General features: G+C 47.3%; 1 protein-coding gene across 1 annotated transcript in view; it reads right to left on the bottom strand.

Annotated features, from left to right (window-relative positions):
* Positions 1-1,797: 1,797 nt before the first annotated feature.
* LOC139273232 (D-beta-hydroxybutyrate dehydrogenase, mitochondrial) overlaps positions 1,798-15,747 on the bottom strand; it is a 31,077-nt gene continuing 17,127 nt past the window's right edge. Inside the window, exons 2-4 of the mRNA XM_070889857.1 lie at positions 10,560-10,712; positions 2,312-2,445; positions 1,798-2,218 (exon numbers count right to left, since the gene is read on the bottom strand). Coding sequence (XP_070745958.1) covers positions 1,844-2,218; positions 2,312-2,445; positions 10,560-10,712 — 662 coding nt within the window. The 3' untranslated portion in view covers positions 1,798-1,843. The remainder of the gene's footprint in view (positions 2,219-2,311; positions 2,446-10,559; positions 10,713-15,747) is intronic.

The following is a 15,747-nucleotide window of genomic DNA, read 5'->3' as shown; positions in this document are numbered from 1 at the left end:
GAAACTTGGGGCCATAATTTCTCCTGTCCCAGCCTTTAGGGGACCAACACTTACTTTTGCTACTTGCTTCCTTTTTATATATTTGTAGAAGCTCTTATAATTCTGTTTTTATATTTCAGGCTAATTTACTCCTATATTCTTAAAGCTTTCCCAATCCACAGGCTTACTACTATTCTTTGCAATATTAAAAGCCTCTTCTTTTAATCTAATACAATCCTTAACTTCTTTAGTTAGCCACAGATGGATCACTTTTCCCATGGAGTTTTTATTTCTCAGTGGAATGTATATTCGTTGAGAATGTTGAAAGATTTATTTAAATGTTTACCACTGCTTATTTACCATCATACGTTTTAAGCTATTTTCCCAATCTACCTTAGGCAACTTGCCCCTCATACCTATGTAATTTTTAATTTTATTTATTCATTCCTGGGATGAGTGCGTCGCTGGCAAGGCCAGCATTTATTGCCCATCCCTAATTGCCTTGAGAAGGTGGTAGTGAGCCGCCTTCTTGAACTGCTGCAGTCCGTGTGGTGATTGTTTTTCATAGAGGTTTGTTATAACTGAGTGGCTTGCTAAACCATCTCAGAGGGCAGTTAAGAGTCAACCACATTGCTGTGGGTCTGGAGTCACATATAGGTCAGTCTAGGTAAGGACGGCAGATTTCCTTCCCTAAAGGACATTAGGGAACCAGATAGGTTTTTACAACAATCTGATAGTTTCATGGTCACCATTACTGATACTAGCTTTTTTTCAGTCTAGCTACACCCCTAGTTATTTAATACACCAGGGTGCTGGGCCCAGCCCGGTTTAAGTGGAGCCCATCCCAATGGAACAGTTTACACTTTCCCCAGTGCTGGTGCCAGTGCCCCATGAATCGAAATCCCTTCCTCCCACACCACTCTTTGAGCCACACAATTAACTCTCTGATCTGCTTGACCCTATACCAATTTGCATGTAGCTCAGGTAGTAACCCAGAGATAGTTAGACTTGAGGCTCTGCTTATTCATTTAGACCTTAGCTCCTCAAACTCCCTCAGCAGAATCTTCTTAGTTCTATCCAAATCATCGGTTCCTATGTGGACCGCAGCTCAATCCTCCCCCTCATGCTCCAAGTTCTTTGCCAGCCATGAGGAGATGTCCTTAACCCTGACTTTAATCTATTCAATGGGTTTCTAATTCCATTAACTTGTTAGCTATCTAAGGAGTCTAATACTAATCCTGGTCTAACCTTTGCCACAGTGAGAAATGCTGTGGAACTTGTTTGTAGATCTGGCTGCAGGAACATCCGAGGTTTTCCCATATATCATGACTGAAGCACAACCTAAGATGCAACTCATGGGAAAGATCACGGAATGATCCCTGGTTCAATAGTTCCTGCTGCATTTGTAGTTGTATTTTTATATGCCTTTAAATTTTCATATAGTATTATAGGAACAGGAGTAAGCCATTCAGCACCACGAGCCTGTCCCACCATTCACTTAGATCGTGGCTCCATCTACCCACCTTGGTTCAGTAACCCTTAATATCCTTGCCTAACAAAAATCTATCAATCCTTATCTACCACTTTAGTTACCTCCTTAAAAAAAATTCTACTTATAGGAGCCAATAAATTATATTTCTTAAAAAGTGATAAATAACATTTGTCGGAATACCAACTGGCTACAGCTCAGAGTTGAGAGAAGATGAAGTTGATGTAAATTATTCACAATTACAGATTATAACCTAATTGCACAGGCATAGTCTGAAGTAAAAACTGCAAGCAGTACAAAATTATAAATGGTTTTTATTAATCCCCACCATTTCATCACCTCCAGCACCAAATTTTAAACCAAGGTTGCTTCATTCTAGTGATTTATCTGAGAAGCTACCAATTTGTTCCTTTTACGTTGTCCTTTGCTATAACTGAAAACGACATCTGTGAACCAGGTCGGAAAGTGAACACACATAAAAATAATGGCCCTTTCAACCAAGGTGGCCACAAGGTATCGTATCTTAGGACTGGGGGATATGAGAGCCTCTACGATGGTATCTGTAACATCCACAGGATTCCGGGAACTTGTGTTTATAGTTTCATGTAAACTATCAATGCAAAGCTGGATGTACTCTCTGCCATAGATACTTTTTAGAGAGTCTTTTAATTTGTTCCAGACTTCTTCAGTTGTCTTCACTTGTAGAATGTTTGTTGCAAATGTGTAGTTCCCTGGCTCAATGATGCTGACCTGGAGGAAACAATGTGCTTTTGTAAAACAGAACTAACCTTCATTTTGCTCTTTTTTGTTGTAAGACTTGCATATTTGATATTGGTGGCTCACCTTTATTCCAAATTTCTTCATTTCAATCCTCAAGCAGTCTGAAAATGTTTCTATACCACACTTAGTGATCGAATAGCTACTGCATCCCCCAGAATGAATATATGCACTGATGCTGGACATAAATATGAAGCGACCTAAAATATATTAAGAAAAATTGGAAGTTACTTTTTAGAACAAATAGTAAACAGTCTAGAAATTCCACTGTGCAATGAAGAAACCAATGGACTTGTAAGTCAGGGGGAAAATATTGGGGACAATCCATTTCTGTCAGGCTTCTGTTGTTTTCTCACTGCCCCAAGAACGTGCAGAGGAAGAGGGAACAAGCCTTTCTTCTGTCCGCCCCTCCATGTCCCAATGACACTTTTGTGGGAATCCTGGACTACCTGGAAAACTGGCTGATATGCCTCATACAGCTATTGGTAAGTATACCTATGAGAAGCAAGTATACCATAATGCCATATTGAAATAGCAATCTATCCTAGAGTAATTGATTGCCACCTGAATATAGGACCCATCAGTGCGGGAACTGCAGCTGAGAAGGTTGGGAACATCTTGCAAATAGTCATCATAATATGATTGAAAGTGATATTAGGTCTGAGAGGGAGAAGAGAGAGTCACAAACCAAGGTTTTATATTCAATTAAGATAAACCTTGAAGGGATAAGAAATGAATTGACCACAGTAAACTCGGCTGAACTGTTAATGGGTAAATATACAGAGAAATAGTGGGAAGTACTCAAAGAAGTAGTTGGTACGATGCCAAACCAGTGCATACCCTTGAAAGGCAGAGGTTCCACTTCTGTAGTTAAGCAGCCATGGTCAACGAATGAAGTGAGAATTAATATCGAGCTAAACGAAAACAATTGCAAAAACACAATAAACGTAGAAATCCAATGGACTGGGATAGCTATAAAAAGCACAAAGGGATGCAAAGAAAGTAATGAGAGAAAGATGGATGACGGCGAGAAGACAATGGGTAATAAGGAAATGGCAGACTTGTTAAATAGGATATACAGCACAGAAACAGGCCATCCAGCCCAGCCAGTCCATGCCGGCGTTTATGCTCCACTCGAGCCTCCTCCCATCCTTCCTCATCAACTCTGTCAGCATAACCCTCTATTCCCTTCTCCCTCGTATGTTATCTACCATCCTCTTAAATGCATCTATGCTATTCGCCTCAACCACTCCGAGGTTTCGAATTCCATTTTCTCACCACTGTCTGGGTAAAGATGTTTCTCTGCATTCCCAATTTCATTTCTTGGTGACTATCTTATATTAATTGACTCTAGTTCTGCTCTTGCCGAAATTGAACCCTCTCCTTAAGGCCTGTTACCACCACAAATCGGCGGCCACGTGGCAGAGTGGAGTGACCGCCGACTTTTCGTGGAATGGCCGCTGATAGCCCAATTGCCCTTGCGAGGTTTCCCGGTGGTGCCCCGATTTCCACCCCCCCCCCCCCCACCCCCACCGCTCCGCTGCTGGCGATCCATGATGTCATCTCCGTGCGCACCACCGATGGCGACATTCCCCTCTGAAAATCTTCGGCCCACCTGGCTGTGCCAAAACCTGTTTTCTCCCATGGTCCAGTGAGGCTGTGACCTTCTGCAATGGTGGTGTGACTTTCTTTAAAGGGGAGGACTCACTGCTGCTGCTGCCATGTTTTTTTTCGGCAGACTACGATGTCGGGCTGACAATTATGCCTCCGGGTTCAGCCGGCTGGCCCGGCCGAAACCCTCCCTGGTGGCCCAGTGGGCCGAAATTTTAAAATCGCAAAGGCTTTCCCCTTTAAGTGAAGGGGAGAGCCGTGGTGACGAGGCGCCATGATGATGTCATCGCGGCGGTCACTCTACCCCGTCCACAACAACCTCCCCTCAGGTGTAGCCACTGCCGCGTATCCGCCCCTCTCATGTAGTCACCGTCCCCATTAAGAGCAGCATCCGGATCAGACTAAAAAAAAAACAACAAAAAGTGGAATTTTGCTCAAGAGAAGACCTCAACCACAGCTGCGGTTAAAAACCATTGAAACGGGGTGCACCACATTTCGGGCGGAGTCTAATTTCAGCCCCTCTCTCTCTGTGTCTACGCTATCAAAAAGTTTCATATTATTAGGTCACCCCTCAGCCTTCTTTTTTTGAAAGAGCACTTTAAAGGGCTAGAAATTCGCTGACTTTGCGACTATTATCTTGCCGATATTTCACCATATTTGGCGAAAAACCGGTCGGCGGGAAATTCGGTGACATTTTGCTGCGACGGTTTTCAAGTGCCGCTGGGGAGAGGAGCGCCGCTGTGCAAGACCTGAAATAGCGTTTTCGCCAAAAATTTGTCTCTCTGCACACCCGTATTTTGCATGAAAAATATCGACAGGTTAAAAAGCTGCATTGCAGCTCTTGGGGCAGGGGTAAGTATGAAGACCTGCAAAAAAGGTAAGTTACATTTTTTATTTTTTTATTCTTTTTCAGCGATTCGATAGATAAGTGTAAATATTTTGTGAATTTTTTTTTGCTTTTTCCAAATTATTTTTTGTTGTTTTTCCGCCCTCTCAAGGCCCAACTCGCAGTGGTATCGGCCTCAGGCTAAAGTTGGCAAGGATTGGGGTTTGCACCGCGAATCCTCATGCAATGCCGATTTTTACCTTCTGGCATGATAGCGATAGCAAAGCGAAAACGGTAATTTTGCCAAAAAACATTTTTTCGCTGAGAAGCACATTTCTAGCCCTTTGTATCTGTTTTCACAGTAGAGGAAGAAGTCAGAATACCGGTAGTACTCAAGAACTTGGAAATGAGTCAAAAAGAGGAGTTTAGTGAATTTGATATAAGTAAAAAAATTATAATGAAGAAAATAATGGAACTTAAGATAAGCACATTTCCAAGATTTAGTTCCCACTGCAGAATATTAAAAGAAATAGGTGAGGACATTGCTGATACATTGTCATAATTTTTCAAAGCTCTTTAGATTGAGGAATTGTGCTTTTTGAATTGGAAAATTGCAAATATCAGTCCATTAGTTAAGAAGGGACAGAAGGAGAAAACAAGTAACTACAGACAGAGCAAGGAAGTCACAGGCCATTTCACAGAGTGAAATAGGAAGTGTGTGGTTGCTACCAGTTATTCGGCCATACAATAACGAGACTACATATATGGGCCAAATGCAACGATGCTGGCGGGCAATCTCGCTTGTTGACCATGCGGCACAGGATTTTCTGTCATCTTGAAATCAACAGACAGAAAATAGCAGGGGTTCCAATATGCACAGTTGATGGACAAGGCTCTCCACCAGTAGCGTGTGTTGAGATATGTTCTTGTCGTGTAGTTCTCAAAAGCAACTGAAACTGAACTACACTATATTCAGCTGAATCCAGCTAAACCTATGGGCTGGATTTTGCGTGGGTCAGTAGGCGCAATCGGTGGTGGGTCAGATGGGAAAGTATTTTATCCCCCAGTGGGTCAGGACCCCGCTGTGAACCCACCACCACGCACCTTTACCAAATGTCGGGTCTGTCAACGCTGAGCAGACCTGACACACAGTGGTGGGGGAAGCAATTAAAATCATTAGTGGCTTGTTCACATCCACTTATCAAAGGTTTCTTCCAAGCTTTTTGAACTTGACAGTTCGCCCACTGGTTTCCCGCTGTGCCTAGACCTCGTCTGTGAAGGTGAGGCAGGAGGTCAGTGGTCATTGGATCAGCTGATGAGTTGACAACTTCAAATGTCAAGTCAAAGCTCCTAGCTGATTGAAAAATGTTTCATTAACCTGTGCGTTGACTGTATGCACATCGCCCTGCAAGCACCTTTAGAGAATCCAGAGGTTTTCCGAAACCGAAAGGGATTCCATTCCCTGAACATACAGATCGTCTGCGACCATACTCAGTGCATCATGGCAGTCAATGCCCAATATCCAGGGAGCATCCATGATGCTTTCATCTTGCGTGAGAGCAGTGTCTCACACATGTTCCAGCGACAAGCACAAGGCCAGAGTTGGCTGATCGGGGACAAAGGTTACGGCCTCGCCACCTGGCTCATGACACCCCTCCAGAACCCTCAGACAGAAGCCGAGCATCGCTATAATGAGAGCCATGCAGCCACACGCAACATCGTCGGACAGACAATTGGAGTGCTCAAGCAGCGCTTCCGATGCCTGGACCACTCTGGAGGCTGCCTACAATACTCCCCTCAGCAGGTCTCTGAGTTTATTGTGGTGTGCTGCATGCTACACAACTTAGCCACCATGAGGGGAAGGATTTGCCAATGGAGATTGCAGGACCACCTCAGGAGAGGAGGAGGAGAAAGACGAGGAAGAGAAGCCAGGTGAGGAACCCATGCCACCACCAACACCATCCCTACCACAACCACAGGGGAGGCATCGTGGAGATTTCGTCGCTGCAGAAGCCTTACGTCGCAGCTCATAATTGAACGCTTTGCTTGAAGAATGAATGGCAGGTTTGAGCGTTGCCTGGCCACTCTATCCCACCATGTTGACTATTCCCCCTTTTATTCTACAAAAGAGACACTACACAGGAATGGTTAAGGTGAACAAAAAAAATTATTAAACATTGTAAACTTTGTAATCTTCATGGTGATACTAAAATAAAATAATGAGCTGCATCCAGCAGTGTGATAATTTAAGAACATTATCAGAACATAATCCAGCATCCAAGAACATAATCCAGCAGTGCAATAATTAAATCAAATCCTGACCCAGTATTTTTTCCCACCGTCTTTGGCCCCCCTTCCCTTTATCCCCCTCCCTTGCCTGCTGCTCCTAATCAAAGTGGCACCAGAGCGTGCAGTAAGGCTGCCAGACGCTGCTGTGTTGCGGGGGAAAGACAATGGAGACGGTGTCTGGGGACATACTGAACCAGCTCGTGGCGTGGAGGGCCCGGCTTCTGACTGGCTAGCCTCTTCATCGGCATCGCCAGTCACAGGTGGTTTGGGTGACAACCGTCGCTGATGCTTAGTTGGCGACTGAGTGGGGGGAGTTGGAATGCTGTCATCGGGAGGAATGACACCACCTCCCATATCCCTGGAGCCACTCAGTTGTCGATGGGGCTGGCCCCTAGCAACCGGAGCATGATGTAAACTAATACCTTGCTGGCCTGCTTCAGAGCTGTCACTTCCCCGTGTGACAATGGGGAATGCAGAGAGTATGGAGGCAGGCATGGGCTGCATCATCTGCCCAAGCTGAAGCAGAGCTTGTGCCTGTGGTGTGCCATATTCTGCTAGGGCTCACGCCACACTCTCGAGTCTCCAATGTCACTGCTGGAGGCCATCAGTCTCATGTGGGCATTGACGGCCTCGCTGGTATCATGGCTCGCACTGACAATCTGTGAACCTACCTCCGTAATTGTCACTTTCAGACTGTCAATGCTGGCGGGAATCCTTCCCAAGACATCAAGGAGCTGACAGCTGATTTGGATGTTCTTCCTGGGCATTCCCACCATGTCCAGTTCCAGGTCTGCCTGTCTGTCAGCAAACTGACTTTACCATCTGGAGAGATGGCATGCGGGATTCACCCCCAGCACTGCATTGCTGCACGCCACTGGTCCCAGGAGCCTCGGATTCCTTGAACCCTGAGGAGTTGAGTGCCGATGGTGAAGTAGGGGTCGTAGGATGCTGCTCTGGATTCAGTTCATCCGTATCCTACTCCTCCTCCTCCTCTGGCTCCTCCTCCAGACGATGGCCTGACATGGAGGGTTCCCTCGAGGGATGCGGCGCCTGTGTCTGGTCATCTGGAAGTAGAAAGCAACCGACGAGTGGTTAACAGCAGTGGACGGGGCAGGGTGACATGAGGAAGGTCACATAGCACAGGTTCATTTGAAGGACTGCCGCTACTCCATTATATCTAGTCCAGAGGCATTGCATGACATTGCTCCAACCCTAGTCCACAGACACTGCAGGACATTGCCCCAACCCTAGTCCACAGACACTGCATGGCATTGCTCCAACCCTAGTCCACAGACACTGCATCACATTGTCCCAACCCTAGTCCACAGACACTGCATCACATTGTCCCAACCCTAGTCCACAGACACTGCATGACATTGCCCCAACCTATCCCAGGGAGTGTGCAGGACATTGCCTCAACCTAGTCCCGAGACACTACAGGACATTGCCTCAACCTATCCCAGGAAGTGTGCAGGCCTTACCCTCAGTATCCGAGCAGGGGTCATGCCTCCAGTGGCTGCTGCCCAACTTGTGATGCCGATGAGGCCTGTCACTCTCTCCTTGATGTCAGTGAGGCGGACCGCCATCTGTCCGCACTTGCTCGTGGTGATTATGAGACTTCTTGGCCTGCAAAGATGAAAATGGGAATGGTTACAAGAGTATACACCTGCTCTTGTGGCACAGATAACCACCAAAACACTTATGCCTTACTGTCTGAATATAATGGAGTCCTTTGTTTAATGGCCTTGAAAGTTGCACGTGGTTCATCAGGAGGACATCGAAGTGGGGAGCCATCTTATGAGATCTCAGAAGGCAATCTTTATAATGTGTAAAGATAATTCATGCCAAATAAGGAGCTGAACTAAGCCTACCTATGTGTCATGCATTTTAGGAGGCAACCCACAGAGTGTTGAGAGGTACCAACAGCATGAGAACAAATAGCATGTCAGATTTATCATTGAAATAATGAAGGAGTGCATGAATGAAAATGGTACTCACTCTGACGACCCTGGTGAGATCGTTAAATTTCTTTCTGCACTGTGCGTCAGTCCTCATCACAGTGTCCGAGGCAGAGACCTCCTCTGCAATGTTTCTCCAAATTCTCTTGAAGATGGTGGGCAGTGGTCTAGAACCACACTGAAGATTCAACTCCTGCCATCTCCGTTCCACAGCCCCCAGTAAAGCATCATTAGCCTCATGGCTGAATTGCCTGGCATGCTGTTTCCGTCGTCCTCCTCCATCATCAAATTCAAAATCAGAAATGGCTGATTCTGCCCCGGTTGTACTGCGCATGCGCGCGCAGGGTGTGGTCGCGCCCTGCATTAGCGTTTGCGACAGGAAACCAGAAGGTGAAAGCGCGGGGGAAAAAAGCGCATGCGCAAAACGGCAGATTGTGCCAACATCAGAACTTTTGGATCCGGCGCACAGAGTCTGTGGTGTAACACCGGAGTGCACTTTCATTCAGCGAAAGTTGCTCACTGTGGCGCTAATGTTATCCTAGCACTAAATTTTTCATCCGTCGTGAATTGCGCCCAGAAACGGTCGAAAATGCAAAAAAATCTAAAAATTCAGCCCAGTGTATGGGGCTGCAGTGACACGTTGGTCAGCCCAGGTAGGAGTAGTAAGCTTCCTGAAGAATATTACTGAGCCTGTTGAATATTAACAACAATGTAGCAGCTTTCATGGCCATTCTTTTCCTGATGCCAATCCACAAATTACCAGATTAATTGGCGTTTTGAACGGTACCTTTGATTGCTGGTCCAGTATCATAACTCTGACGCCTATCTAAAGTAGCCACATAATGTCTGCCACTTCAACAGGAAGCCGATTGTAATTGCAAGCATATCCAAGTCATCAGAATAACAAGAACAGATGAAAACAAGAGGGCACCAGAAGAAGCAACCCTTCCAATACAAACTTGCACAAGAGTAACAAGGCATCGAAGAGCAAGCTAGGCCTGTGACTATTGGCAAGTCAAAATAAATTTATTGATGGAGGCTATATAAAATCATACAGCACAGAAGGAGACCACTCGGCCCATCTTGCTTATGCCGTCTCTTTGAAAGAATTATCCAATTAGTCCCATACCACTGCTCTTTCCTCATAGCCCTGCAAATGTTTCCTTTTCAAGTATATATGCAGTTCCTTTTTGAAGGCGTTGGATAGCTTTTTCTAGTTTTTTAGCTTTCTTGCATGTACCTCTCCTTCAACTCCTATTTCTCTACCTCCCACGCCCCCACCGCCCCCCCCACAGCCGCCCCCCCTCCCCACAATACACTCCATTATTATAATCATCCCTTCCACTTTGCTAGATTTTCCAGTTTTATTTGAATACAGCTCTTCTGGACAATCATTATCATGTTTGCCTGGCAGACGCAGCAGCACGCAAGCAGAAGATATTTCCCTTTATATAAAACAAGGTTCTTCAAAGAGCTATGAGGTGGTGGGGTGGGGGTGGTTCAAACAGTTGGCAAAGCATTGGCCATTCCTGCCTTAATGGTTCTGTACCACTGTGCATTCTGCATTTTAGCAGGAATTTGAATGTGAGTTTTTGATCGAAATTGAGACGGCTACAATACTTGAACTAACCTTTAGATTGTTGAAGAAGTGCAATGAAAGCTATGGCTATCCGGATGCTGCCCCACAGGTTAACGTCAGCTTCTCTTTGATAGTCCTGAATGTTTTTCCATTCCACCTCTCCCCATGATGAAATTCCAGCGTTGCTAACTAATCCCCACAGACCTGAAATACAAATTCAGCTCGTCAGTACAGTTCAACAACAGTGTATATGGCTGTAAATAAAGAGCTCATTCAGTGCTTGTGTGAGTTTGTTTAGAAGGGCCACAGTGATATAGTAGGTCAAGCTATGAAGCAATTAAAATTATCCACCAGATTTTGTTGCAGTATGGCAAGATTAGAATTTATAATGTTTCCCAGAAAACATACAAATGGACGAATACTTTGCTGAGAAGAGCAATTAAAAAAAGTTAACAGACATGGGAATTTATTCAGGAAAAAAAAACGGAAAAGAGATGTGGCCCTAAAAAAGCTTGGAGACATAAACTAAAGAAAATTTAAAAAGACTATCGCACGGCTTGGATAAGTGGCTCAGACTGCAAATGAATATTACAAACTAGAGAGATACATTTTCCAAGTTCTCGAGACACTGACCGAGCCTCGCACATAGTGGAGGACTTAAGCCAGAAAAATATTACGAAATGGTAGCAATCACATTCAACAACAACAGAAACAACAACTTGTATTAATATAGAGCCTTTAACGTAGTAAAACGTCCCAAGGCGCTTCAGGAGTATTATAAGACAAAAAATGTAACACCGAGCCATACAAGGAGCAATTAGGGCAGGTGACCAAAAGCTTGGTCAAAGAGGTATGTTTTAAAGAGCGTCTTAAAGGAGGAAAGAGAGGTAGAGAGGCGGAGAGGTTTAGGCTGGGAATTCCAGAGCTTGGGGCCTAGGCAACAGAAGGCTTGGCCACCAATGGTTGAACAATTATAATCAGGAATGCTGAAGAGAGCAGAATTAAAGGAGCGCAGATATCTCGGGGTGTTGTGGGGTAGGAGGCGATTACAGAGCTAGGGAGGAACGAGGCCGTGGAGGGATTTGAAAACAAGAATGAGAGTTTTGAAATCAAGGCATTGCTTAACCGAGAGCCAATGTAGGTCAGCGAGCACAGGGGTTTTGGATCACCTCAAGTTTACTTGGATAGACTGTGGGAGGTCAGCCAGGAGTGTATTGGAATAGTCACGTCTAGAGGTAACAAAGGCATGGATGAGCGTTTCAGCAGTGGATGAGCTGAGACAAGGGGCGGAAACGGGCAATGTTACGGAGATGGAAATAGGCAGACTTAATTATGCCACGGATATGTGGTCGGAAGCTTATTTTAGTGGCAAATATGACACCAAGGTTGCGAACAGTCTGGTTCAGCCTCAGACAGATGTTAGGAAGAGGGATGGAGTCAATGGCTTGGGAATGGAATTTGTGGCGGGGACCAAAGTCAATGGCTTCGGTCTTCCCAATATTTAATTGTAGAACATTTCTGCTCATCCAGTACTGGGTGTCAGACAAGCAGTCTGACATTCGGTTAATTGAATAAGCATGTGTGGCATCCCTGGAATATAGAAGGTTAATGGGTGTTTTAATTGAAGTTTTTAGGAGTTTGAAAGGAATTCATCGGGTAGATAGAGAGAAATCTTTTCTGTTGGTGAGAAGTCTAGGCCAAGGGATTATGACCTTAAAATCAGAGCCACACTATTCAGGAGAGAAATTAGGAAACAATTTTTCACACAAAGGTTGCTGGAAGTGTGGAACTCTCTCCCACTAAAGGCAATCGACGCAAGCTCAATTAATAATTTTAAATCGGAAGAAGATAGATTTTTGTTAGCCAAGGATATAGGAGATATGGTGCCAAGTTGGGTGAATGGAGTCAGGAGATCAGCCATGTTCTCATTGAATGGTGGAACAGGATCGAGGGGCTGAATGGCCTCCTCCTGTTCCTATGGGGTCAAGTTTCGGCCTGAGTTGCTCCTATTTTTTTTGAGCAACGAGTTTAGAATGGAGTATCTTAGAAATTGCAATTCTTGGCATTTAGTTTGCTCGAGTTCTAGTGAGTTAGAACAGTTCCATTTTAGAATAGATTTTTTTTTCAAAAGGGGGCGTGTCCGGCCACTTATGCCCATTTTGAAAGTTTAGGCAGTGAAAACTTACTCCAAACTAACTTAGAATGGAGCAAGTGTAGATTTTTGTACGCTCAGAAAAACCTTGCCTACACTTAGAAAATCAGGCGTAAGGAACGAGAGATGGGGAGGGGGGAGAAGGGAAGTTTACAAACATGAATACATGTCACTTTTACAAATAAAGAGCCATCATCAATAATAAATGATAAATAAATCAACCAATAAATCAATCAAAAAATATCAAAAAAATAATAAATAAAAAATTAAGTTTCTACTCACCGACTGCAGCACCGGGAGCCCTCCAACAGCGTGCTGGGATGGGGCCCCCCCACTATGTCTCTCTCTCTCTGTCAGTGTCTCTCTGTCTATCAGTGTGTCTCTCTGTGTTTCTGACATCGAGGAGTGGGGGGAAGAAGGGGGGAGGAAGGTGGTAGGGGGGAGAGGAGAGGAGGGAGGGAGGGGAGGGAGGGAGGGAGGAGGCGGGGGGGAGGAGAGGGGGAGGGGAGGAAAGGGAGGGAGGGAGGGGGGAGAGGGAAGGGAGGGAGGGTGGGTGTGGGGAGGGGGGGGGAGAGGAGAGGGAGGGAGGGTGGGAGTGGGGAGGGGGAGAGGGGGAGAGGAGAGGGAGGGAGGGGGGAAAGGGGATGGAGGGAGGGGGGGAAAGGGGAGGGAGGGAGGGTGGGAGTGGGGAGGGGGAGAGAGGAGAGGGGGAGAGAGGGGAAAGGAGGGAGGGGAAGAGAGGGAGGGAGGGAGGAGAGGAGAGGGAGGGGAAGAGAGGAGGGGGGAGGAGAGGAGAAAGCAGAGGAAGGGGGGTGGTGGGGAGGCTGAACGGGCCCCGCCGACGAGACGAAGCCGGGCCAAAGACGTCGGGCAGGGTCCGCCCCCAGCAAGATGCTGGGCGGGCAGTCCCCGCCAAGAACGTGAAGGGAGAGGTTACAGCTGAACGGGAGGCGGGGGGGTGGGGGAGCTGACCGGACCGGACCTAAAGGGGTGGGGGGGCGGTAGGGGGGGCGGGGGAGAGCCGGAGTGGAGCAGGAGCTGAACTAGGGGCCGGGGGGGAGAGCCGGAGCTGAACTGGGGTGGGGGGAGGGAGGGAGAGCTGACCATGGTGGGGGGGAGCGGCAGGCAGTGGGCCTGAACAGGGAGGGGGAGGGGGAGGGGGGGGGGAGCTGAAGCTTAAGAGGTGGGAGGCCCGAGTCCGATCTTCGCCACCCCAGTGAGCCCATTCAGCCAGGGCTAGGGGCGGCATGCTTCGGGCCCCTCCCACACAGCCTCGGGGGCCTGGAGCTACTGCACATGCGCGCACACTCTAGCGCGCATGTGCAGACAACCCGGCACTGTTTTCAGCGACGGTAACTGGCTCCGCCCCCCTCAGCTTGTGCTGCGCTGCGCCAAGGGTCTGGAACATTCCAGCAGCAGGGAGAATACCGAGGTAAGTTTTAGGTGCGGTTTTGAGCGCGGAAATCAGGCGTAGCTCGCGAGGCTGCGCCGTTCTAGGCGTGGCCCGAAACTTGACCCCTATGTTCCTAACTTAGGACACTAACATTGTTCCTCTGAGAATGCTGCTGTGTGGAAGCAGGCGTGAGAGAAGACTAAACCCTTTCCCCATCTGCGGTCTCCGCCCTATTCTAAATATCAAGTGCAAAGACAAAGTTCCTGCCACAAAGTGCTTGAGGAAGCTAAGTTGCCAAGTCTGTTAACTTTTCTCAAACTCAGACACCTCCGGTGGCTTGGTCAGCTCTATGGGATGGAAGATGGGTCTATTCCAAAGGACCTTTGTAGATGCTTCAAGGCTGCTGGGCCAGCTTAGACTCAGGTTTAAAAGACGTTTGCAACAGGGACTTGAAAACTTTTCGACATTGATACCACAAGCTGCGAAGATGTGACTAACAACAGGCCACACTGGAGGACTGCAGGTCACACTGGAGGACTGCAGGTCACACTGGAGGACTGCAGGTCACACGAGGGGGCTGTGCTACATATGGGATTTCGTCCCCTACGGGGCACAACGGACATGATTTTTGCAGCATGACAGCTGGAGGAAAAATACAGGGAACAGCGCCAGCCCTGATACATGGCCTTCTTCGACCTTACAAAGGCCTTTGACACTGTCAACCGTGAGGGTCTATGGAGCGTCCTCCTCCGTTTCGGATGCCCCCAAAAGTTCGTCACCATTCTCCGCCTGCTTCACGACGACACGCAGGCCGTGATCCTTACCAATGGATCCATCACAGACCCAATCCACGTCTGGACCGGGGTCAAACTGGACTGCGTCATCGCCCCAACCTTCTTCTCAATCTTCCTCGCCGCCATGCTCCACCTCACAATCAACAAGCTCCCTGGTGGAGTGGAACTAAAGTACAGAACCAATGGGAAACTGTTCAACCTGCGCCATCTTTGGGCCAGATCCAAGAATACCCCAACCTCTGTCGTCGAGCCACTGTACGTGGACGATGCCTGCGTCTGCGCACATACAGAGGCTGAACAGGACATAGTCGACGCATTTACTGAGGCGTATGAAAGCATGAGCCTTACGCTAAGCATCCGTAAGACAAAGGTCCTCCAGCAGCCTGTCCTCGCCACACAGCACTGCCCCCAAGTCATCAAGATCCTCGGCACGGCCCTGGACACCGTGGACCACTTCTCACATCTCGGGAGCCTCCTATCAACAAGAACAGGCATCGACGACGAGATCCAACACCGCCTCCAGTGCGCCAGTGCAGCCTTCGGCCGCCTAAGGAAAAGAGTGTTTGAAGACCAGGCCCTCAAAACTGCCACCAAGCTCATGGTCTACAGGGCTGTAGTAATACCTGCCCTCCTATATGGCTCAAAGACATGGACCATGTACTGTAGACACCTCAAGTTGCTGGAGAAATATCACCAACGATGTCTCCGCAAGATCCTACAAATCCCCTGGGAGGACAGGCGCACCAACATCAGCGTCCTCATTCAGGCTAACATCCCCAGCATTGAAGCGCTGACCACACTCGATCAGCTCCGCTGGGCAGGCCACCTAATTCACATGCCAGACACGAGACTCCCAAAGCAAGTGCTCTACTTGGAGTTCCTTCACGGCAAACGAGCCAA

Source organism: Pristiophorus japonicus, chromosome 9 (genome assembly GCF_044704955.1).
Source record: "Pristiophorus japonicus isolate sPriJap1 chromosome 9, sPriJap1.hap1, whole genome shotgun sequence".
NCBI lineage: Eukaryota > Metazoa > Chordata > Chondrichthyes > Pristiophoridae > Pristiophorus > Pristiophorus japonicus.
The sequence above is the reverse complement of the archived record's forward strand: the minus strand, read 5'-3'. Positions and strand labels throughout refer to the sequence as shown.